At 47.7% G+C, this 24,803-nt stretch overlaps 1 protein-coding gene across 2 annotated transcripts in view; it reads left to right on the top strand.

The window, feature by feature from the left end:
* Positions 1-24,803, top strand: part of CEP85 (centrosomal protein 85) — a 106,062-nt gene that overhangs the window by 77,802 nt on the left and 3,457 nt on the right. For both annotated transcript variants that reach the window (XM_063954736.1, XM_063954735.1), the window contains exons 8-11: positions 4,737-4,889; positions 6,405-6,559; positions 6,635-6,764; positions 7,801-7,851. In XM_063954736.1, coding sequence (XP_063810806.1) covers positions 4,737-4,889; positions 6,405-6,559; positions 6,635-6,764; positions 7,801-7,851 — 489 coding nt within the window. The remainder of the gene's footprint in view (positions 1-4,736; positions 4,890-6,404; positions 6,560-6,634; positions 6,765-7,800; positions 7,852-24,803) is intronic.

Raw genomic sequence — 24,803 nt, 5'->3', positions numbered from 1 at the left:
GTTCAAGTGAAAAGCTGATACCACCTTAGGAAGAAACTGGGGACGAGTCCTCAATTCTGCCCTATCCAAATGGAAAATCAAATAGGGGCTTTTACATGACAAAGCCGCCAATTCTGACACACGCCTTGCCGAAGCCAAGGCCAAAAGCATGACCACTTTCCACGTGAGATATTTTAAATCCACGGTTTTGAGTGGCTCAAACCAATGTGACTTTAGGAAACCCAACACCACGTTGAGGTGCCACTGGAGGCACAAAAGGAGGCTGAATATGGAGCACTCCCTTGACAAATGTCTGAACTTCAGGCAGTGAAGCCAGTTCTTTTTGGAAGAAAATCGACAGAGCCGAAATCTGGACCTTAATGGAACCCAGTTTTAGGCCCATAGTCACCCCTGACTGTAGGAAGTGCAGAAATCGACCTAGCTGGAATTCCTCCGTTGGGGCCTTCCTGGCCTCACACCACGCAACATATTTTCGCCATATGCGGTGATAATGTTGTACGGTTACATCTTTTCTAGCTTTAATAAGCGTAGGAATGACTTCCTCCGGAATACCCTTTTCTTTTAGGATCCGGTGTTCAAACGCCATGCCGTTAAACGCAGCCGCGGTAAGTCTTGGAACAGACAGGGCCCCTGCAGCAGCAGGTCCTGTCTGAGCGGCAGAGGCCATGGGTCCTCTGACATTAATTCTTGAAGTTCCGGGTACCAAGACCTTCTTGGCCAATCTGGAACAATGAGAATAGTTCTTACTCCTCTTTTCTTTATTATCCTCAGTACCTTGGGTATGAGAGGAAGAGGAGGGAACACATAAACCGACCGGTACACCCACGGTGTCACTAGAGCGTCCACAGCTATCGCCTGAGGGTCTCTTGACCTGGCGCAATATTTTTCTAGCTTTTTGTTTAAGCGGGACGCCATCATGTCCACCTGTGGCTTTTCCCAACGGTTTACAATCAGTTGGAAGACTTCTGGGTGAAGTCCCCACTCTCCCGGGTGGAGGTCGTGCCTGCTGAGGAAGTCTGCTTCCCAGTTGTCCACTCCCGGAATGAACACTGCTGACAGTGCTAACACGTGATTTTCCGCCCATCGGAGAATCCTTGTGGCTTCTGCCATCGCCGTCCTGCTTCTTGTGCCGCCCTGTCGATTTACATGGGCGACTGCCGTGATGTTGTCTGACTGGATCAGAACCGGCTTGTTTTGAAGCAGGGGCTTTGCTTTACTTAGGGCATTGTAAATGGCCCTCAGTTCCAGAACATTTATGTGTAGGGAAGTCTCCTGACTTGACCAAAGTCCTTGGAAGTTTCTTCCCCGTGTGACTGCACCCCAGCCCCGAAGGCTGGTATCCGTGGTCACCAGGACCCAGTCCTGTATGCTGAATCTGCGGCCCTCTCTGAGATGAGCACTCTGCAGCCACCACAGCAGAGACACCCTGGTCCTTGGAGACAGGGTTATCAACCGATGCATTTGAAGATGTGATCCGGACCATTGGTCCAACAGGTCCCACTGAAAGGTTCTGGCATGGAACTTGCCGAATGGAATCGCTTCGTAGGAAGCTACCATCTTTCCCAGGACTCGCGTGCAATGATGCACTGACACCTGTTTTGGTTTCAGGAGACCTCTCACTAGAGATGACCGCTCCTTGGCTTTCTCCTCTGGGAGAAACACTTTTTTTCTGGACTGTGTCCAGAATCATCCCCAGGAACAGTAGACGTGTCGCCGGAACCAGCTGAGACTTTGGAATATTCAGAATCCAACCGTGCTGGTGTAGCACCTCCTGAGATAATGCTACGCCGACCAACAACTGCTCTCTGGACCTCGCCCTTATCAGGAGATCGTCCAAGTATGGGATAATTAAAACTCCATTTTTCCGAAGGAGTATCATCATTTCGGCCAATACCTTGGTAAATACCCTCGGTGCCGTGGACAGGCCGAACGGCAACGTCTGGAATTGGTAATGACAATCCTGTACCACAAATCTGAGGTACTCCTGGTGAGGATGGTAAATGGGGACATGCAGGTAAGCATCCTTGATGTCCAGAGATACCATGTAATCTCCCTCTTCCATGCTTGCAATAACCGCCCTGAGCGATTCCATCTTGAACTTGAATTTTCTTAAATATGTGTTCAAGGATTTCAAATTTAAAATGTGGTCTCACCGAACCGTCCGGTTTCGGTACCACAAACGTTGTGGAATAGTAACCCCGTCCTTGTTGAAGTAGGGGCACCTTGACTATCACCTGCTGGGAATACAGCTTGTGAATTGCCTCTAACACAGCCTCCCTTTCTGAAGGAGTCGTTGGTAACGCAGATTTGAGGAAACGGCGGGGGGGGGGGGGATGTCTCGAATTCCAGCCTGTACCCCTGAGATACCACTTGAAGGATCCAGGGATCTACCTGTGAGCGAGCCCACTGATTGCTGAAGTTTTTGAGACGGCCCCCCACCGTACCTGGCTCCGCCTGCTGAGCCCCAGCGTCATGCGGCGGACTTAGCAGAAGAAGCGGGGGAGGACTTTTGTTCCTGGGAAGTGGCTGTATGCTGCAGCTTTTTTCCCCTACCTCTGCCTCTGGGCAGAAAGGACGCGCCTCTACCCCGTCTGCTCTTTTGGGGGGGCGAAAGGACTGCACCTGATAATACGGTGCTCTCTTTGGTTGTGAGGGGACATGTGGCAAAAATGCTGACTTCCCAGCTGTTGCTGTGGACACTAAGTCTGAAAGACCATCCCCGAACAACTCCTCACCCTTATAAGGCAAAACTTCCATGTGCCTTTTAGAATCTGCATCACCTGTCCACTGCCGGGTCCATAACCCTCTCCTGGCACAAATGGACAGTGCACTTATTTTTGATGCCAGCCAGCAAATATCCCTCTGTGCATCTCTTATGTAAAAGACAGCGTCTTTAATATGCTCTACGTTTAGCAATATAGTGTCCCTGTCTAGGGTGTCAATGTTTTCTGACAGGGAGTCTGACCATGCAGCTGCAGCACTGCACATCCATGCTGAGGCAATAGCTGGTCTCAGTATAATACCAGTGTGTGTATATATAGCTTTCTGGAGAGCCTCCTGCTTTCTGTCAGCAGGTTCCTTTAGGGCGGCCGTATCCTGGGTTGGCAGTGCCACCTTTTTTGATAAGCGCGTAAGTGCTTTATCCACCCTAGGGGGTGTTTCCAAACGTGACCTATCCTCTGCCGGGAAAGGGTACGCCATTAGTAATTTTTTGAAATTACCAATTTTTTATCGGGGGAAGCCCACGCTAGTTCACACAATTCTTCAGAAGGGGGAAAAACTACTGGTAGTTTTTTCTCCCCAAACATAATACCCTTTTTTGTGGTACCTGGGGTCACCTCAGAAATGTGTAAAACATTTTTCATTGCCTCAATCATATAACGAGTGGCCCTATTGGACATTACATTAGTCTCTTCGTCGTCGACACTGGTATCAGTATCCGTGTCGACATCTGTGTCTGCCATCTGAGGTAGCGGGCGTATTAGAGCCCCTGATGACTTTTGAGACGTCTGGGCAGGCACGGGCTGAGAAGCCGGCTGCCTCGCATTTGGCATGTCGTCAAATTTTTTATGTAAGGAGTCGACACTTTCGCGTAATTCCTTCCACAAGTCCATCCACTCCGGTGTCTGCCCCGCAGGGGGTGACAACACATTTATAGGCACCTGCTCCTCCTCCACATAAGTCTCCTCATCAAACATGTCGACACAGCCGTACCGACACACCGCACACACACAGGGAATGCTCTGACAGAAGACAGGACCCCACAAAGCCCTTTGGGGAGACAGAGCGAGAGTATGCCAGCACACACCAGAGCGCTATATAAATCAGGGATTAACTAAATTATATCCCCTTATAGCTGCTATATGTATATTGCGCCTAAATTTAGTGACCCCCCTCTCTTTTTTACCCTTTTCTGTAGTGTAGACTGCAGGGGAGAGCCAGGGAGCTTCCTTCCAGCGGAGCTGTGAGGGAGAAATGGCGCCAGTGTGCTGAGGGAAATAGCTCCGCCCCTTTTTCGGCGGTCTTTTCTCTCGCTTTTTTATGGATTCTGGCAGGGGTATTTATCACATATATAGCCTCTGGGGCTATATATTGTGATATATTTGCCAGCCAAGGTGTATTTATTGCTTCTCAGGGCGCCCCCCCCCCAGCGCCCTACACCCTCAGTGACCGGAGTATGAAGTGTGTATGAGGAGCAATGGCGCACAGCTGCAGTGCTGTGCGCTACCTTGGTGAAGACTGATGTCTTCTGCCGCCGATTTTCCGGATTCTTCTTGCTTCTGGCTCTGTAAGGGGGCCGGCGGCGCGGCTCCGGGACCGAACACCAATATGGCCGGTTCCATGCGGTCGATCCCTCTGGAGCTAATGGTGTCCAGTAGCCTAAGAAGCCCAAGCTACCACCAGTTAGGTAGGTTCGCTTCTTCTCCCCTTAGTCCCTCGCTGCAGTGAGTCTGTTGCCAGCAGATCTCACTGTAAAATAAAAAACCTAAAATATACTTTCTCTAGGAGCTCAGGAGAGCCCCTAGTGTGCATCCAGCTCAGCCGGGCACAGGATTCTAACTGAAGTCTGGAGGAGGGTCATAGTGGGAGGAGCCAGTGCACACCAGGTAGTCCTAAATCTTTCTTAGCTGTGCCCAGTCTCCTGCGGAGCCGCTATTCCCCATGGTCCTTACGGAGTCCCCAGCATCCACTAGGACGTCAGAGAAACATACAAATATAAGTTTACTCTGTGGCAGGTGAAAGGAAGAGAGCGGCATATTAATTCCTTGAAAAAGAAATGTCAGAAAGAAGCAGAACAGAATAAAGAAAAGCAGCAAAGGATCGAGACACTGGAGAGATACCTGGCTGACCTGCCCACTGTGCAGGACCACCATAGACAACTCCAGGAGGTAATATCCCCCACTATGTGTACTGCCGTTTGCTGATCCTCTACACCCAAAGCATTCACTTTGTTTGTGCTATAGTTCATGTTGTTTGTTACAATATCTATGTATTTAAGCCACTGCCGCAGTTTTTTTTGTTTTTCTAAACCAGCATCATGGTTTCAGTGTTTCTACATTAAGGACTTCCCTGGCCAGTAATGGTACTCCAGGCCACAAGTTGGTTCTTGTGTTGTTGCACTTTTGTTTTTTGTTTTATTTTATTTTCCCCCATTGGCTGTCTTAATTATGGTCTGTACACATGGAGCGATTTTGACGGAGCGATTTCCCTTGAACTGTCAGTAGAAGATTTTGACTAACTTTTCCAGTGATTTTGACTAAGTGCAAGTGATTCTGGCTATGGGGAATTTTGGTTAACTCATTTAAATAGGGGGATGCTTTTACTTTTCCAGCGACATAGTCAAAATTGACTTGCCTGCACTATATTTTTATAGCGATAGTGTCCTGGCGGGGACACGCTTCGCTGTTGCTGGCTGTGTACACACAGAGTGATATGCATTAACTTGCTTAGTAATTTTTACTATATAGTCAACATCGCTGAGCCATATCGCTCCGCGTGTACACACCTTCAGATCCAATGGTGTATTTATGTGGATGCGAGTGTGACTATTAACCCTTTTCTTCCAAGATTAATTTATATAAAGTTTAATTCCTGAAAGTGGAAAATGTATTCCTGACATTAGCACTACTTTTTCATGGCAAGAAAGCTTTTTGTGATGTATATAATATAATGCAGCCCCCAAATTCTTTTAATCACTTATCTGACTTTTTCCCCACAAAACTGCAAATAAATTGTCTGGCTTTTTTTATTACTCTAAAAAGTGTTTTTAATATTTAAATACTTTAGTTAATACAATATATATACCTAGGGGGTGTTTTGCACCCCCATCACCCCTGTGTCCATAGGCCCCCATTATAAAACAACTTCCCACCCCCCCCCCATTGGCAATAGACACCTCCCCCCATGGTCTTAAATTCTAAAAAAATAGTACCCTCACTCCCCCTTAGTAGTAAAAAAAAAAAAAAAAAAGTTTTCTAAACCACCCCCTATCAGGTTAAAACCCCTTTTTCTGTAACCCCCACCCCAAAAAGAAAAATACCCTGTGATGAGTATTTTTTTTTTATTATCCTTTCAAATTGGACCACCCCCACCCCGGACATGCCGAGATCGGCTATATTGTGCAGGGAGAGTATACCATACTGAGTAGCTGTTGATGCCGCTCTTTCTAGAGCCAACTTCTTATAACCAATTTTATATGTGAACACAACATGGTCATCCAGGTGCACACTTGCCCAACTTATAAGTGGGAACCCACCTTCAATAACATGTGCAATACTATTTCTTCTCCTCAAAACTCGCCACAATAGGATAGTTTGAGGCAGGGGTCTACAATTTATGACCAGTGAAAAAGTTTGCCATTTAAGTTGAGGTAGTTGTCATTTAAGAAACACTGTTTTATCCAGATGAAAGAACTACAAGAGAAGAACTGCCTCCTGCAGGCACAAGTGAGTGATCTGGAGAGAAAACTGGGGGAAGCAAGAGCAAGCTACAGGGAAAATGATGCCCAGCTTGCAGCAGAGAAACTCCAAGGACAGAAGTATCTGAATACTATTGAAAGGTACCCATTGTGAAAGCATGATATTTGGGCATTTTTTCTTTTACCAAGTTTTGAACGCCAAGCTTTTCGTTGCAGCTTGCAGAAGGAACTAAAGAAGCTGGAAACCGCATATTGGAGAGAGGAGGAAAAGCGCCTGACTGAAGAGGCAGAGACTTTACGGCGAGAAGTAGAAACTCTATATAAGGAACAAGAATGCATGAAAAAGGTAGAATATCGCCTTGACTGAAGATTCCCCAGATAAAAGGAATATATATATAGATATAGATATAGATATATATAGATACAACCACACCATGAGGCTCCAGCTGGGGCTATGTTGTAGATGAGACCAGCACTCCAGATATAATCAAACGTTTTTATGCCATTTTATAACACATCACAAACAGGTTCTCTGTGCAAATTCAGCAATTTGTAACATCACAAACGGGTTCACTGTGCAAATTCAGCAATTTGTAAACATGACTTTAGTAGTATCGAGTATCTGCCTGACGACGGCGGTAGCCGAAACAGCTGTTGGGAGACTCGGCTGGGTAGGATGCATATCCCCAGTATACACAGGACGTGTGAGATACTCGATACTACTAAAGTCATGTTTACAAATTGCTGAATTTGCACAGTGAACCCGTTTGTGATGTTACAAATTGCTGAATTTGCACAGAGAACCTGTTTGTGATGGGTTATAAAATGGCATAAAAACGTTTGATTATATCTGGAGTGCTGGTCTCATCTACAACATAGCCCCAGCTGGAGCCTCATGGTGTGGTTGTATCCATATTGAAAAGTCTTTGACCGAGCACCCCCTTTTTTTGGAGTCCTTTAGTGTTGTGCGGCCCACGCTGTCTAATAAATAAATAAATATATATATATATATATATATATATATATATATATATATATATATATATATATATATTTATATATATTTATATATATATATATATTTATATATATATATATATTTATATTTATATATATATTCTCGGCGGACAGGATGCCAGCTGTTAGTATCCTGACAGCAGCATCCGCCCACCAGAATGCCGGCAACGGGGTGAGCGTGGTACACTCGCAACCCTGCAGGATCTATTCCCACTCTGTGTGTCATGGACACCCTCGAGTGGAAATAGCCACTGTGAGCTGGTATTCTGGGTTCGGTATCCTGACCGCTGGGATCCTGAGAGCCGGCAAATTGATTGCCTCCCAGATAAAGCTTATCACACACTCACACTTTTTTTTAATTGTAGGTGGTTGAAAGTCAAAAGAAAAAGATGGAGCAGATGTGCACTAAAGTGAAGGTAAGTATTTGATGAATTAGTAACATTCTCCCTATAGTTCTCTTGTGTCTGCTTTTACTTGTTGGGCATGTACACTTTCACACATCTGCTATGTTTTACATACATCATGCCTTAGGGTTCTAGAGCGCTTTTTAGAACAGCACTGCCATTTGTGCTTAGCAGCCTCCTAATCTGCGGTTTGCCATAGGAGCGTTACATGTCTGACCAGAACACATTTATACATTACTAGTTACCAGCCCGTTAAAATGACGAACAACATAACAGTAATATCAACGCTGGTGGCTGTGCACACCAGAACGGAGCAACACTTGATTTGCTCTGTTGGGCGCCATCCAGTGGCTGCTGGTGTGCAAAGCACTTGAATGCCCCCCAATGAGGTGAGGAAGAGCATTAGCCTTTTTTAATGTTGGATTAATATGATAACTTCGTAAATGTCATATCTGGTGTATGCAGTTTCTACAATGTGGTGCTACTAATGGCCTCCTCTGGTAGCAAAAACCCGTTTTCTTTTTCTATAATAGTGGCAGCCAGTACAGTGGGTAGAACTCCATATTATGGCCCAGATATATCAAGCCTTGGAGATTGATAAAGTACCAGTCAATCAGCTCCTAACTGTCATGTTACATGCTGTTTGAAAAATGATAGGAGCTGATTGATTGGCACTTTATCACCGTGCAATTTATCACTCTCCAAGGCTTACTAAATCTGGGCCTAGATATGTAAAGACACTTTGTGGGTATATCACCCAGTGTCTCTTCCTGCCTATAGTAAGTTTATGAAGGTATTGTTTGTGTACAAAGGAAACTGGGGTTTACCTTCTCTCAATATACAAGGGAGGCAACATTTATATAGCTTAAACAAAGGATAGGTGGCTACCCGAGCTCTTCCAATCTGCTGTGGTAACAGCTGTTCCGAACAGCAAAAAAAGGGATTTGAATCTCCTGCTTAGGAAGCCGTGCCTGCTGTGAATGAGCGTAAACCTGATAGCAGGCAGGCCGGGCTTATAGAGGAAATCAGAACTACTGTAGATTTTAGTTTCTGCATTACAGCCTCACAAGGAAGCCACGCCACCAAATGTAATGCATTTAAAAGCATTTTCCTTGATTTGCTGTGCTCTTGTCAGTATAATATGGAGTAATGGCATTGTGTGTCACATTTTGAAAAAATAGGATTTTAATTACCTACCGGCAAATCCTTTTCTCGTAGTCCGTAGAGGATACTGGGGTTCCATTTAGTACCATGGGGTATAGACGGGTCCACTAGGAGCCATGGGCACTTTAAGAATTTGATAGTGTGGGCTGGCTCCTCCCTCTATGCCCCTCCTACCAGACTGTCTAAGAAACTGTGCCCAAGGAGAAGGATATAAAGGATAGTGGTGAGATTCCGAACCAGCACACACAAACCAGAGGAAAGCTATGCTATCCAAACTTTAAACAGCAACAGCTGAACCAACAATACTTAACCAAGTACCAGTGCAGGAAGAACGAAGCACCGCGCGGGCACCCAGTATCCTCTACGGACTACGAGAAAAGGATTTACCGGTAGGTAATTAAAATCCTATTTTCTCTTATGTCTTAGAGGATACTGGGGTTCCATTTAATACCAAGGGGATGTACCAATGCTCCCAAACCGGGTGGGAGAGTGCTGAGGTTCCTGCTGAACTGATTGGCCTCTGCAGACTTCAGTTTGGTCAAAGTATCAAACTTGTAGAACTTGGCAAACGTGTTCGAACCAGACCAAGTAGCCGCTCGGCAGAGCTGTAAAGCGGAGACACCCAGGGCAGCCGCCCAGGAAGAACCTGCTGACCTAGTAGAGTGGGCCTGTACAGATTTTGGAACCGGCAAACCTGCCGTGGAATAAGCATGCTGGATAGTGAGCCTTATCAAGCGTGCAATTGTCTGCTTTGAAGCAGGACACCCAATTTTATTGGGATCATATAAAATGAACAGCAAGTCAGATTTTCTGTGATGAGTCGTCCTCTTTTACGTATACCTTCAAAGCCCTCACAACATCCAAAGAAGTAGCAGAAGTGTCGGTGATGACCAGAACCACAATAGGTTGGTTGATGTGAAACGCCGACACCACTTTAGGAAGAAATTGCTGAGTTCAGCTCTGTCCTCATGGAAAATGAAATAGGGACTCTTGTGAGACAAAGCCCCCAGCTCCGACAAACGTCTTGCTGAAGGCAAGGCCAACAGTGTGACGGTCTTCCATGTAAGATATTTTACGTCCACCTCCTGTAACTGTTCAAACCAGTCCAATTGGAGGAACTACAGCACCAAATTAAGATCCCAAGGTGCAATGGGAAGCACAAAGGGAGGTTGGATGTGCAGAACACCCTTCAAGAACGTCTGGACCTCAGGGAGAGAAGCCAATTGTTTTTGAAAGAAAATGGACAATGCTGAAATCTGGACTTTAATGGAGCCCAGATGTAGGCCCACATCCACACCTGCCTGCAGAAAAAGCAGGAAACGTCCCAGATGAAACTCCACCGCAGAATAATTTCTGCTCTCGCACCAATAGACTTATTTCTTCCAAATATGGTGGTAATGTTTAGACGTTACCCCCTTCCTGGCTTGAATCATAGTCTGGATAACTTTTGTTAGGGATCCCTCTTCTGGCTAGAATCAGCCGTTCAACTTCCATGCTGTCAAACGTAGCCGCGGTAAGTCCTGATAGACAAACGGGCCCTGTTGTAGAAGATTCTCGAGAAGAGGTAGAGGCCACGGATCTTCGAGGCGCATCTCAAGAAGGTCCGCGTACCAGGCCCTTCTTGGCCAGTCCGGAGCAATTACTTTTTTTTCCATTTTATTCCTATTAGCATTCTTAGAATCGGAGGAACTGGAGGAAACACGTACACCATCTGATAGACCCATGGAGTCGTCAGAGCGTCTACTGCCACTGCCTGTGGGTCTCTCGACCTGGAACAATACCGCTTGAGCTTCTTGTTGAGACAAGAGGCCATCATGTCAATTTGTGGATATCCCCACAGACGTGTCAAGCACTTGAACACTTCCGGGTGAAGGCCCCACTCCCCCGGGTGCAGGTCATGTCTGCTGAGGAAGTCTGCTTCCCAGTTGTCTACTCCCGGAATGAAGACCGCTGACAACGCCACAGCGTTTTTTTCTGCCCAGAGGAGAATTCTTGACACCTCTGACATTGCTGCTCTGCTCTTGTTTCGCCCTGTCGGTTTATGTACGTCACTGCCGTCACATTGTCCGACTGGACCTGAATGGCCCGATCGTGAAGAAGATATGAGGCCTGCAGAAGGGTGTTGTATATGGCCCCGAGTTCCAGAATGTTGATTGGAAGGATGACTTCCTGACTTGACCATCTTCCTTTAAACTACACCCCCTGGGTGACTGCTCCCCAACCTCTGAGGCTTGCATCCATGGTTAACGGGATTCAGTCCTGAATTCCGGACCTCCGACCTCGACAAGGTGAGAAATGTGTAGCAACCACAGAAGGGAGATCCTGAGTTTTGGCGACAGTCTGATCCTCTGGTGCATGTGAAGATGCGATCCGGACCATTTGTCCAACAGATCGAGCTGGAAGGGTTTTGCGTGAAACCTTCCGTATTGAAGTGCCTCGTAAGAGGTCCCCATTTTCCCCAGAAGGCGAATGCATAGATGCACTGATATCCGGGTTGGCTTCAGGACATCCCGAACCATCGACTGGATGACCAATGCCTTTTCAAATGGAAGGAACACTTTCTGCGATTCCGTGTCCAGAATCATTCCCGAGAATGGGAGCCTCTGTGTTGGCTCTAGGTGAGATTTCAGGAGGTTCAGAATCCATCCGTGATCCTGGAGAAGTTTGGTTGAAAGACCAATGCTTTCCAGCAACCGCTCCCTGGACGGCACCTTTTATCAGAAGATCCTCCAGGTACGGATTTGTATACACTCCGTTTGCGGAGTATAAACATCATCTCTGCCATCACTTTGGTGAATACAGTCAGTTCTGTGGAGAGACCAAATGGCAGAGCCTGGAACTGGTAGTGACAGTCCTGCAGTATAAACCGTAGATAAACCTGATGAGGCGGCCAGATCGGTATGTGAAGGTACGCATCCTTAATATCCAAAGACACTAGGAATTCCCCTTCCTCCAGACCTGAGATCATCGCTCTCAGAGACTCCATCTTGAACTTGAACACTCTTAAGAACGGGTTCAACGACTTGAGGTTCAGAATCTGTTGTACCGAACCATCCGGTTTCGGTACTACAAACAAGTTAGAATAGTACCCCTTGTTGTGCAGATGAGGTGGAACTGGAACAATGACTTGAGTCTGTACCAGTTTTTGGATGGCCTGCTGTAAAGTAATACTTGCCTCTTGTGAAGCTGGTAAGCCTGATTTTGACAAATCTGTGAGGTGGAAGTTCTTGGATCTCCAGTCTGTAGCCCTGGGAAATCAGATCTATGACCCAGGGATCCCGGCATGAACTTGACCAGGTGTGACTGTAGAATTTTAGTTTGTCTCCCACCTGACAGTCCTCCAGGCATCGCGGTCCACCGTCATGCTGAAGGCTTTGAGGACGCAGAGCTGGAGCTCTTTTCCTGAGCGCCTGCAGTTGCTGGTTTGCGTGGTTTACCTCTTGCGCCTCTGGAGGCCGTAGAAGCACCTCTGGATTTGCCCTGAATCTTGGCCGTCCGAAAGGACTGTAAATTTTAAACTGAATAAGCTTTCCTGGCTGGGGGAGCTGCAGAAGGAAGATACGTAGACTTACCCGCAGTATCTTTGGAGATCCATTTGTCTAGTTTGTCTCCAAACAATGCCTCTCCTGTGAATGGTAGGCCTTTCAAGCCTTTCCTGGAGTCCGCATCAGCAGTCCACTGGCGTAGCCACAAGCCCCTGCGTGCTGACACTGCCAAAGCGGTGGTGCGTGCATTAAGCAAACCAATCTTTTATGGCTTCCACCATAAAGTTTGCAGAGACCTGTATATGCTGCAGGAGTAAAACGACATCTCCCTCCCCCTCAGACAAGGAATCTAACCACTCAATTAGGTTACCTGACCATTTAGCAATGGCTTTTGTGATCCCAGCAGCTGTGTACAATGGTTTGTGTAGTCTCAATTTTACGATTAGCTGTGTCTTTTTTAGGAAGGCTGCACCAGGAACAGGCAATACAATTTTTCGTGACAGCCTAGAGACTGATGCGTCCACTATTGGTGGATTTTCCCATTTTTTCCTATCCTCCAGAGGAAAAGGAAAAGATGAGCGCAACCTTTTAGGGATTTGAAATTTCTTATCGGGATTCACCCACGGTTCTTCGAACAGGGTATTCAATTCCTTTGATGCAGGAAAAGTGACTGAGGACTTCTTTTTTTTTTACATTTAAAATAAGGTGTCAGAGGAGTGTGAGGAATGTTATGAGGAATTTGCAGAACATCTCTAAGTACCTTGATAGTCCCCTTAGTACACTTATAATCGCTCCCCCGCTGCTATGACCCCCTGGTACCGCTGAGGTAATCTGGAGTCTCTCCGGAGGAGCTGCGCGTCCCTGTCAGTCAGCATCTGTGTCCACTGCAGAGGGATCTGCTCATAGTGAAGGCCCCGCCCCTTCAATGGCGCGCGGTCTTCCCGCTTTTTTTATACTGGTTTAGGTAATATGGTGCTTAAAATGGAGAGAAAACAGTTTTAAGGCTGTTTTTGCCAGTGTGGGTACTGTGTACAGTGTACTGAGACGCACCGGTGTACTGTGTCTGGAGACGCATTCCGCCCTGGTTTGAAGCCGTGCATCTCCGTACCCACATGCCGCCATAATGGACGACGACCCGTTAGCTGGGACCCCGGCTTAGTACTCGCCACTCTTCATTCTTCTGGCTCTGTTAGGGGTGGCGGCGTGCTGCGGGAATGTACACTCGCCGTGGTTGGGCTTATGAATAGTTCCCTCAGGAGCTCAGTGTCCTGTCAGCGGGGAACGGGACCATTAACCCTTCAAGAGGTTCGGCTGTTCCCCCACCCCTCCCCCCTAAGTCCCACGAAGCAGGCAGGCTGGTGCCATCCAGTCTTGCCTGAAAATAACAAACACATAAAATAAATGCAGAAAACTGTTCAGGAGCTTCCATAAGCGTGACCGGCTCCTCCGGGCACATTTTCTAAACAGAGTCTGGTAGGAGGGGCATAGAGGGAGGAGCCAGCCCACACTATCAAATTCTTAAAGTGCCCATGGCTCCTAGTGGACCCGTCTATACCCTATAGTACTAAATCGAACCCCAGTATCCTCTAGGACGTAAGAGAAACAGGAAATTTTGCCTTTTGTAAATATTTACAATTTAATATTAATAACCTTTCTCTATCGTCCTAAGTGGATGCTGGGGTTCCTGAAAGGACCATGGGGAATAGCGGCTCCGCAGGAGACAGGGCACAAAAGTAAAGCTTTTACAGGTCAGGTGGTGTGTACTGGCTCCTCCCCCTATGACCCTCCTCCAGACTCCAGTTAGATTTTTGTGCCCGGCCGAGAAGGGTGCAATTCTAGGTGGCTCTCATAAAGAGCTGCTTAGAGAGTTTAGCTTAGGTTTTTTATTTTACAGTGATTCCTGCTGGCAACAGGATCACTGCAACGAGGGACAGAGGGGAGAAGAAGTGAACTCACCTGCGTGCAGGATGGATTGGCTTCTTGGCTACTGGACATGAAGCTCCAGAGGGACGATCACAGGTACAGCCTGGATGGTCACCGGAGCCACGCCGCCGGCCCCCTCACAGATGCTGAAGCAAGAAGAGGTCCAGAATCGGCGGCTGAAGACTCCTGCAGTCTTCTTAAGGTAGCGCACAGCACTGCAGCTGTGCGCCATTTTCCTCTCAGCACACTTCACACGGCAGTCACTGAGGGTGCAGGGCGCTGGGGGGGGGCGCCCTGGGAGGCAAATGAAAACCTTTAAAAAGGCTAAAAATACCTCACATATAGCCCCAGAGGCTATATGGAGATATTTACCCCTGCCTAACTGTACTAAATAGCGGGAGACGAGCCCGCCGAAAAAGGGGCGGGGCCTATCTCCTCAGCACACGGCGCCATTTTCTGTCACAGCTCCGCTGGTCAGGAAGGCTCCCAGGTCTCTCCCCTGCACTGCACTACAGAAACAGGGTATAACAGAGAGGGGGGGCAGAAAAAATGGCAATATATTAATATAAAAGCAGCTATAAGGGAGCACTTAATCATAAGGCTATCCCTGTCATATATAGCGCTTTTTGGTGTGTGCTGGCAGACTCTCCCTCTGTCTCCCCAAAGGGCTAGTGGGTCCTGTCTTCGTATAGAGCATTCCCTGTGTGTCTGCTGTGTGTCGGTACGTGTGTGTCGACATGTATGAGGACGTTATTGGTGTGGAGGCGGAGCAATTGCCAAATATGAGGATGTCACCTCCTAGGGGGTCGACACCAGAATGGATGCCTTTATTTGTGGAATTACGGGATAGCGTCAACTCGCTTAAGCAGTCGTTTGCCGACATGAGGCGGCCGGACACTCAATTAGTGTCTGTCCAGGCGCCTCAAACACCGTCAGGGGCTGTAAAACGTCCCTTGCCTCAGTCGGTCGACACAGACCCAGACACAGGCACTGATTCCGGTGGTGAAGGTGACGAATCAACCGTATTTCTCTATCGTCCTAAGTGGATGCTGGGGTTCCTGAAAGGACCATGGGGAATAGCGGCTCCGCAGGAGACAGGGCACAAAAAAGTAAAGCTTTTACCAGATCAGGTGGTGTGCACTGGCTCCTCCCCCTATGACCCTCCTCCAGACTCCAGTTAGATTTTGTGCCCGAACGAGAAGGGTGCAATCTAGGTGGCTCTCCTAAAGAGCTGCTTAGAGAAAGTTTAGCTTAGGTTTTTTACTTTACAGTGAGTCCTGCTGGCAACAGGATCACTGCAACGAGGGACTTAGGGGAGAAGTAGTGAACTCACCTGCGTGCAGAGTGGATTTGCTGCTTGGCTACTGGACACTAGCTCCAGAGGGACGATCACAGGTACAGCCTGGATGGTCACCGGAGCCGCGCCGCCGGCCCCCTTGCAGACGCTGAAGAGAGAAGAGGTCCAAAATCGGCGGCTGAAGACTCCTGAGTCTTCATAAAGGTAGCGCACAGCACTGCAGCTGTGCGCCATTTTCCTCTCAGCACACTTCACACAACAGTCACTGAGGGTGCAGAGCGCTGGGGGGGGCGCTCTGAGAGGCAAATAAAAACCTTATTAGAGGCAAAAAATACCTCACATATAGCCCACAGAGGCTATATGGAGATATTTAACCCCTGCCTAACTTCAAAAATAGCGGGAGACGAGCCCGCCGGAAAAGGGGCGGGGCCTATCTCCTCAGCACACAGCGCCATTTTCTCTCACAGAAAAGCTGGAGAGAAGGCTCCCAGGCTCTCCCCTGCACTGCACTACAGAAACAGGGTTAAAACAGAGAGGGGGGGCACTGATTTTGGCGATATTGTATATATATAAAAGATGCTATAAGGGAGAAACACTTATATAAGGTTGTCCCTATATAATTATAGCGTTTTTGGTGTGTGCTGGCAGACTCTCCCTCTGTCTCCCCAAAGGGCTAGTGGGTCCTGTCCTCTGTCAGAGCATTCCCGGTGTGTGTGCTGTGTGTCGGTACGTGTGTGTCGACATGTATGAGGACGATGTTGGTGAGGAGGCGGAGAAATTGCCTGTAATGGTGATGTCACTCTCTAGGGAGTCGACACCGGAATGGATGGCTTATTTAGAGAATTACGTGAGAATGTCAACACGCTGCAAGGTCGGTTGACGACATGAGACGGCCGACAATCTATTAGGACCGGTCCAGGCGTCTCAGAAACACCGTCAGGGGTTTTAAAAACGCCCATTTACCTCAGTCGGTCGACACAGACACAGACACGGACACTGAATACAGTGTCGACGGTGAATAAACAAACGTATTTCTCATTAGGGCCACACGTTAAGGGCAATGAAGGAGGTGTTACGTGTTTCTGATACTACAAGTACCACAAGAAAGGGTATTATGTGGGAGTGAAAAAACTACCTGTAGTTTTTCCTGAATCAGATAAAATAAAATGAAGTGTGTGATGATGCGTAGGGTTACCCCGATAGCAAATATTGGCGTTATACCCTTTCCCGCCAGAAATTAGGGTACGTTGGGAAACACCCCTTAGGGTGATAAGGCGCTCACACGCTTATCAAGTGGCGTTACCGTCTCCAGATACGGCCGCCCTCAAGGAGCCAGCTGATAGGAAGCTGGAAAAATATCCTAAAAAGTATATACACACATACGGTGGTTATACTGCGACCAGCGATCGCCATCAGCCTGGAGATGCAGTGCTGGGTTGGCTTGGTCGGATTCCCTGACTGAAAATATTTTATTCATGTAGAGCATTTAATAGGATGCATTCTATATATATGTATGTGAGATGCACAGAGGGATATTTGCTCTCTGGCATCAAGATAAGTGCGTTGTCCATATCTCCCAGAAGATGTCAGGGACACGACAGTGGTCAGGTGATACAGATCCCATACGGCAGATGGAAGTATTGCTGTATAAAGGGAAGGAGTTATTTGGGGGTCGGTCCATCGGACCTGGGGACCACAGCAACAGCTGGGAAATCCAACCTTTTTTACCCCAAGTTACATCTCAGCTAAAAAAGACACCGTCTTTTCAGCCTCAATCTTTCCTTTCCCATGAGGGCATGCAGGCAAAAGGCCAGTCATATCTGCCCAGACATAGAGGTAAGGGAAGTAGACTGCAGCAGGCAGCCCTTTCCCAGGAAAAGAAGCCCTCCACCGCGTCTGCCAAGTCCTCAGCATGACGCTGGGGCCGTGCAAGCGGACTCAAGGTGGGGGGGTAGTCTCAAGAGTCTCAGGGCGCAGTGGGATCACTCGCAAGTTGACCCCTAGATCGTACGAGTATTATCCCAGGGGTAAAGATTGGAGAGTCGAGACATCTTCTCCTCGCAGGTTCCTGAAGTCTGCTTTACCAACGGCTCCCTCCGACAGGGAGGCAGCATTGGAAACAATTCACAAGCTGTATATCCAGCAGGTGATAATCAAAGTACCCCTCCTACGACAAGGAAAAGGGTATTATTTTTCCACACTATATTGTGGTACTGAAGCCAGACGGCTTGGTGACACATAGTCTAAATCTAAAATGGTTTGAACACTTACATAAAAGGTTCAAATCGAGATAAAGTCACTCAGAGCAGTGATAGCGAACCGGAAAAAAGGGGACTATATGGTGTCCCTGGACATCAAGGATTACCTCCATGTCCAAATTTTGTCCTTCTCATCAAGGGTACCTCTGGTTCGTGGTACAGAACTGTCAATATCAGTTTCAGACGATGCCGTTTGAATTATCCACGGCACCCCGGGCCTTTTTTACAAGGTAATGGCCGAAAAGATGTTTCTTCAAAGAAAAAAGGCATCTAAATTATCCCTTACTTGCACGACCTAAAAAGGGCAAGTTCCAGAGAACAGTTGGAGGTCGGAAGAGCACTATCTAAAGTAGTTCTTCGACGGCACGACTGGATTCTAAATATTCCAAGAATCGCAGCTGTTTTCCGACGTCTGCTGTTCCTAGGGATGATTCTGGACACGGTTCAGAAAAAGGTTTTTCTTCCCGAGGAAAAAGCCAAGGAGTTATCCGACCTGTCAGGAACCTCCTAAAACCAGGAAAGGTGTCTGTACATCAATGCACAAGAGTCCTGGGAAAAATGGTGGCTTTTTACGAAGCAATTCCATTCGGCAGATTCCATGCAAGAATTTTCCAAAGGGATCTGTTGGACAAATGGTCAGGGTCGCATCCTCAGATGCACCTGCGAATAACCCTGTCGCCAAGGACAAGGGTATATCTTCTGTGGTGGTTGCAAAAGGCTCATCTATTGGAGGGCCGCAGATTCGGCATACAGGATTTGATCCTGGTGACCACGGACGCCAGCCTGAGAGGTTGGGGAGCAGTCACACAAGGAAGAAACTTCCAGGGGGTATGGACGAACCTGGAAAAGTCTCTTCACATAAACATTCTGGTACTAAGAGCAATCTAAAATGCTCTAAGCCAGGCGGAACCACTCCTGCAAGGAAAACCGGTGTTGATTCAGTCGGACAACATCACGGCGGTCGCCCATGTAAACAGACAGGGCGGCACAAGAAGCAGGAGTGCAATGGCAGAAGCTGCCAAGATTCTTCGCTGGGCGGAGAATCACGTAATAGCACTGTCAGCAGTGTTCTTCCCGGGCGTGGACAACTGGGAAGCAGACTTCCTCAGCAGACACGATATTCACCCGGGAGAGGGGGGTCTTCATCCAGAAGTCTTCCACATGCTAATAAACTGTTGGGAAAGACCAATGGTAGACATGATGGCGTCTCGCCTCAACAAGAAACTGGACAAGTATTGCGCCAGGTCAAGAGATCCACAGGCAATAGCTGTGGACGCACTGGTAACACCTTGGGTGTACAAATCAGTATATGTGTTTCCTCCTCTGCCTCTCATACCAAAGGTATTGAAGATTATACGGTGAAGAGGAGTAAGAACAATACTAGTGGCTCCGGATTGGCCAAGAAGGACTTGGTACCCGGAACTTCAAGAGTTGGTCACGGACGACCCGTGCCCTCTACTTCTGAGAAGGGACCTGCTACAACAGGGTCCCTGTCTCTTTCAAGACTTACCGCGGCTGCGTTTGACGGCATGGCGGTTGAACGCCAGATCCTAAAAGGGAAAGGCATTCCAGAAGAAGTCATTCCTACCTTGATTAAGGCAAGGAAGGAAGTCACCGCGAAACATTATCACCGCATTTGGCGAAAATATGTCGCGTGGTGCGAGGATCGGAGTGTTCCGACGGAGGAATTTCAACTGGGTCGTTTCCTACATTTCCTACAATCAGGATTGTCTATGGGTCTCAAATTGAGATCTATTAAGGTTCAAATTTCGGCCCTGTCAATATTCTTCCAAAAAGAATTGGCCTCAGTTCCTGAGGTACAGACTTTTGTTAAAGGAGTACTGCATATACAGCCTCCTGTGGTGCCTCCGGTGGCACCGTGGGATCTAAATGTAGTTTTAGATTTCCTCAAATCCCATTGGTTTGAACCATTGAAAAAGGTGGATTTTAAATATCTCACATGGAAAGTGACTATGTTACTGACCCTGGCTTCCGCCAGGAAAGTATCTGAATTGGCGGCTTTATCTTATAAAAGCCCTTATCTAATCTTCCATTCGGATAGGGCAGAACTGAGGACTCGTCCGCATTTTCTCCCTAAGGTGGTATCAGCGTTTCACCTGAACCAACCTATTGTGGTGCCTGCGGCCACTGGCGACTTGGAGGACTCCAAGTTGTTGGACGTTGTCAGAGCCTTAAAAATATACATTTCAAGGACGGCTGAAGTCAGAAAATCTGACTCGCTGTTGATACTATATGCACCCAACAAGTTGGGTGCCCCTGCTTCTAAGCAGACGATTGCTCGTTGGATTTGTAACACAATTCAACTTGCTCATTCTGTGGCAGGCCTGCCACAGCCTAAATCTGTTAAGGCCCATTCCACAAGGAAGGTGGGCTCATCTTGGGCGGCTGCCCGAGGGGTCTCGGCATTACAATTCTGCCGAGCAGCTACGTGGTCGGGGGAAAACACGTTTGTAAAATTCTACAAATTTGATACCCTGGCAAAAGAGGACTTGGAATTCTCTCATTCGGTGCTGCAGAGTCATCCGCACTCTCCCGCCCGTTTGGGAGCTTTGGTATAATCCCCATGGTCCTTTCAGGAACCCCAGCATCCACTTAGGACGATAGAGAAAATAAGAATTTACTTACCGATAATTCTATTTCTCGGAGTCCGTAGTGGATGCTGGGCGCCCATCCCAAGTGCGGATTATCTGCAATACTGTACATAGTTATTGTTAACAAATTCGGGTTATATTGTTAAGGAGCCATCTTTAAGAGGCTCTTTCTGTTATCATACTGTTAACTGGGTTTAGATCACAAGTTGTACGGTGTGATTGGTGTGGCTGGTATGAGTCTTACCCGGGATTCAAATTGCCTCCCTTATTGTGTACGCTCGTCCGGGCACAGTACCTAACTGGAGTCTGGAGGAGGGTCATAGGGGGAGGAGCCAGTGCACACCACCTGATCTGGTAAAAGCTTTACTTTTTTGTGCCCTGTCTCCTGCGGAGCCGCTATTCCCCATGGTCCTTTCAGGAACCCCAGCATCCACTACGGACTCCGAGAAATAGAATTATCGGTAAGTAAATTCTTATTTTTCCAGTAGGGCCACACGTTATATGATTTTGGCAATAAAGGAGATGTTACATTTAGCTGATACTACAGGTACCACTAAACAGGGTATTATGTGGGGTGTGAAAAAACTACCAGTAGTTTTTACCGAATCAGAAGAATTAAATGACGTGTGTGATGAAGCGTGGGGTGCCCCGATAAAAAACTGCTAATTTCAAAGAAGTTATTGGCTTTATACCCTTTCCCGCCAGAGGTTAGGGAGCGCTGGGAAACACCTCCTAGGGTGGACAAAGCGCTAACACGCTTATCAAAACAAGTGGCGTTACCCTCTCCTGAGACGGACGCACTTAAAGATCCATCAGATAGGAGGATGGAAAATATCCAAAAAGGTATATACACACATGCAGGTGTTATACTACGACCAGCTATTGCGACTGCCTGGATGTGCAGTGCTGGGGTAGTTTGGTCAGAGTCCCTGATCGAAAATATTGATACCCTGGACAGGGACAATATTTTACTGTCGTTAGAACAAATAAAGGATGCATTTCTTTATATGCGTGATGCACAGAGAGATATCTGCACACTGGCATCACGGGTAAGTGCTATGTCCATTTCGGCCAGAAGAGCTTTATGGACACGACAGTGGACAGGCGATGCGTAGAGGAGTTATTTGAGGTCGGTCTATCGGATTTGGTGGCCACGGCTACGGCCGGGAAATCCACCTTTCTACCTCAAGTCACTCCCCAACAGAAAAAGGCACCGACCTTTCAACCGCAGCCCTTTCGTTCCTTTAAAAATAAGAGAGCAAAGGGCTATTCATATCTGCCACGAGGCAGAGGACGAGGGAAGAGACAGCAACAGGCAGCTCCTTCCCAGGAACAGAAGCCCTCCCCGGCTTCTACAAAAGCCTCAGCATGACGCTGGGGCTTCGCAAGCGGACTCGGGGGCGGTAGGCGGTCGTCTCAAAAATTACAGCGCGCAGTGGGCTCACTCGCAGGTAAATCCCTGGATCCTGCAGATAATATCTCAGGGGTACAGGTTGAAATTAGAGACAGAGCCACCTCGCCGTTTCCTGAAGTCTGCTTTACCAACGTCCCCCTCAGAAAGGGAGACGGTTTTGGAAGCCATTCACAAGCTGTATTCTCAGCAGGTGATAGTCAAGGTACCTCTTCTACAACAAGGGAAGGGGTATTATTCCACTCTATTTGTGGTACCGAAGCCGGATGGCTCGGTAAGGCCTATTCTAAATCTGAAGTCCTTGAACCTATACATAAAGAAGTTCAAGTTCAAGATGGAGTCACTCAGAGCAGTGATAGCGAACCTGGAAGAAGGGGACTTTATGGTATCCTTGGACATCAAGGATGCGTATCTCCACGTTCCAATTACCCCTCACACCAGGGGTACCTCAGGTTCGTTGTACAAAACTGTCACTATCAGTTTCAGACGCTGCCGTTTGGTTTGTCCACGGCACCTCGGGTCTTTACAAAGGTAATGGCCGAGATAATATTTCTTCTTCGAAGAAAAGGCGTATTAATTATCCCATACTTGGACGATCTCCTAATAAGGGCAAGGTCCAGAGAACAGCTAGAGATGGGTTTAGCACTATCTCAAGAGGTGCTAAAGCAGCACGGATGGATTCTGAATATTCCAAAATCCCAATTAATGCCGACAACTCGTCTGCTGTTCCTGGGGATGATTCTGGACACAGTTCAGAAAAAGGTTTTTCTTCCCGAAGAAAAAGCCAAGGAGTTATCTGACCTGGTCAGGAACCTCCTAAAACCAGGAAAGGTGTCTGTACATCAATGCACAAGAGTCCTGGGAAAAAATGGTAGCTTCTTACGAAGCAATCCCTTTCGGCAGATTCCATGCAAAGGGATCTGTTGGACAAATGGTCAGGGTCGCATCTTCAGATGCACCTGCGGATAACCCTGTCGCCGAGGACAAGGGTATCCCTTCTGTGGTGGTTGCAGGAGGCTCATCTATTGGAGGGCCGCAGATTCGGCATGCAGGATTGGATCCTGGTGACCACGGATGCCAGCCTGAGAGGCTGGGGAGCAGTCACACAGGGAAGAAATTTCCAGGGAGTGTGGTCGAGCCTGAAAAAGTCTCTTCACATAAGCATTCTGGAACTAAGAGCAATCTACAATGCTCTAAGCCAGGCGGAACCTCTGCTTCAAGGAAGACCGGTGTTGATCCAGTCGGACAACATCACGGCAGTCGCCCATGTAAACAGACAGGGCGGCACAAGAAGCAGGAGGGCAATGGCAGAAGCTGCCAGGATCCTTCGCTGGGCGGAGAATCACGTGATAGCACTGTCAGCAGTATTCATCCCGGGCGTGGACAACTGGGAAGCAGACTTCCTCAGCAGACACGACCTTCACCCGGGAGAGTGGGGACTTCATCCAGAAGTTTTCCACATGCTATTAAACCGTTGGGTAAAACCAATGGTGGACATGATGGCGTCTCGCCTCAACAAAACACTGGACAGGTATTGCGCCAGGTCAAGAGATCCGCAGGCAATAGCTGTGGACGCGCTGGTAACACCTTGGGTGTACCAGTCGGTATATGTGTTTCCTCCTCTGCCTCTCATACCAAAGGTATTGAGGATTATACGGCAAAGAGGAGTAAGACTAGTGGCTCCGGATTGGCCAAGAAGGACTTGGTACCCGGAACTTCAAGAGATGGTCACGGACGATCCGTGGCCTCTACTTCTGAGAAGGGACCTGCTTCAGCAGGGTCCTTGTCTTTTTCAAGACTTACCGCGGCTGCGTTTGACGGCATGGCGTTGAATGCCAGATCCTAAAAGGAAAAGGCATTCCAGAAGAAGTCATTCCTACCTTGATAAAGGCAAGGAAGGAAGTCACCGCGAAGCATTATCGCCGTATTTGGCGAAAATATGTTGCGTGGTGCGAGCAGCGGAGTGCTCCGATGGAGGAATTTCAACTGGGTCGTTTTCCTACATTTCCTGCAATCAGGATTGTCTATGGGTCTCAAATTGGGATCTATTAAGGTTCAAATTTCGGCCCTATCAATATTCTTCCACAAAGAATTGGCCTCAGTCCCTGAGGTCCAGATTTTTATCAAAGGAGTACTGCATATACAGCCTCCTGTGGTGCCTAAGGTGGCACCGTGGGATCTAAATGTAGTTTTAGATTTCCTCAAATCCAATTGGTTTGAACCACTAAAGAATGTGGATTTGAAATATCTCACATGGAAAGTGACTATGTTACTGGCCCTGGCTTCGGCCGGGAGAGTATCTGAACTGGCGGCTTTGTCTTATAAAAGCCCTTATTTAATTTTCCATTCGACATAGGGCAGAGCTGCGGACGCGTCCGCATTTTCTCCCTAAGGTGGTATCAGCGTTTCACCTGAACCAGCCTATTGTAGTGCCTGCGGCTACAGACGACTTGAAGGACTCCAAGTTGTTGGACGTTGTCAGAGCCTTAAAAATATACATTTAAAGGACGGCTGGAGTCAGAAAATCTGACTCGCTGTTTATACTGTATGCACCCAACAAGTTGGGTGCACCTGCTTCTAAGCAGTCGATTGCTCGTTGGTTTTGTAACAAAATTCAACTTGTACATTCTGTGGCAGGCCTGCCACAGCCTAAATCTGTTAAGGCCCATTCCGCAAGGAAGGTGGGCTCATCTTGGGCGGCTGCCCGAGGGGTCTCGGCATTACAACTCTGCCGAGCAGCTACGTGGTCAGGGGAGAACACGTTTGTAAATTTTTACAAATTTGATACCCTGGCAAAGGAGGACCTGGAGTTCT

The sequence above is a fragment of the Pseudophryne corroboree genome, chromosome 2 (assembly GCF_028390025.1).
Source record: "Pseudophryne corroboree isolate aPseCor3 chromosome 2, aPseCor3.hap2, whole genome shotgun sequence".
Taxonomy (NCBI): domain Eukaryota; kingdom Metazoa; phylum Chordata; class Amphibia; order Anura; family Myobatrachidae; genus Pseudophryne; species Pseudophryne corroboree.
This window is presented reverse-complemented; position numbering and strand designations above follow the sequence as displayed.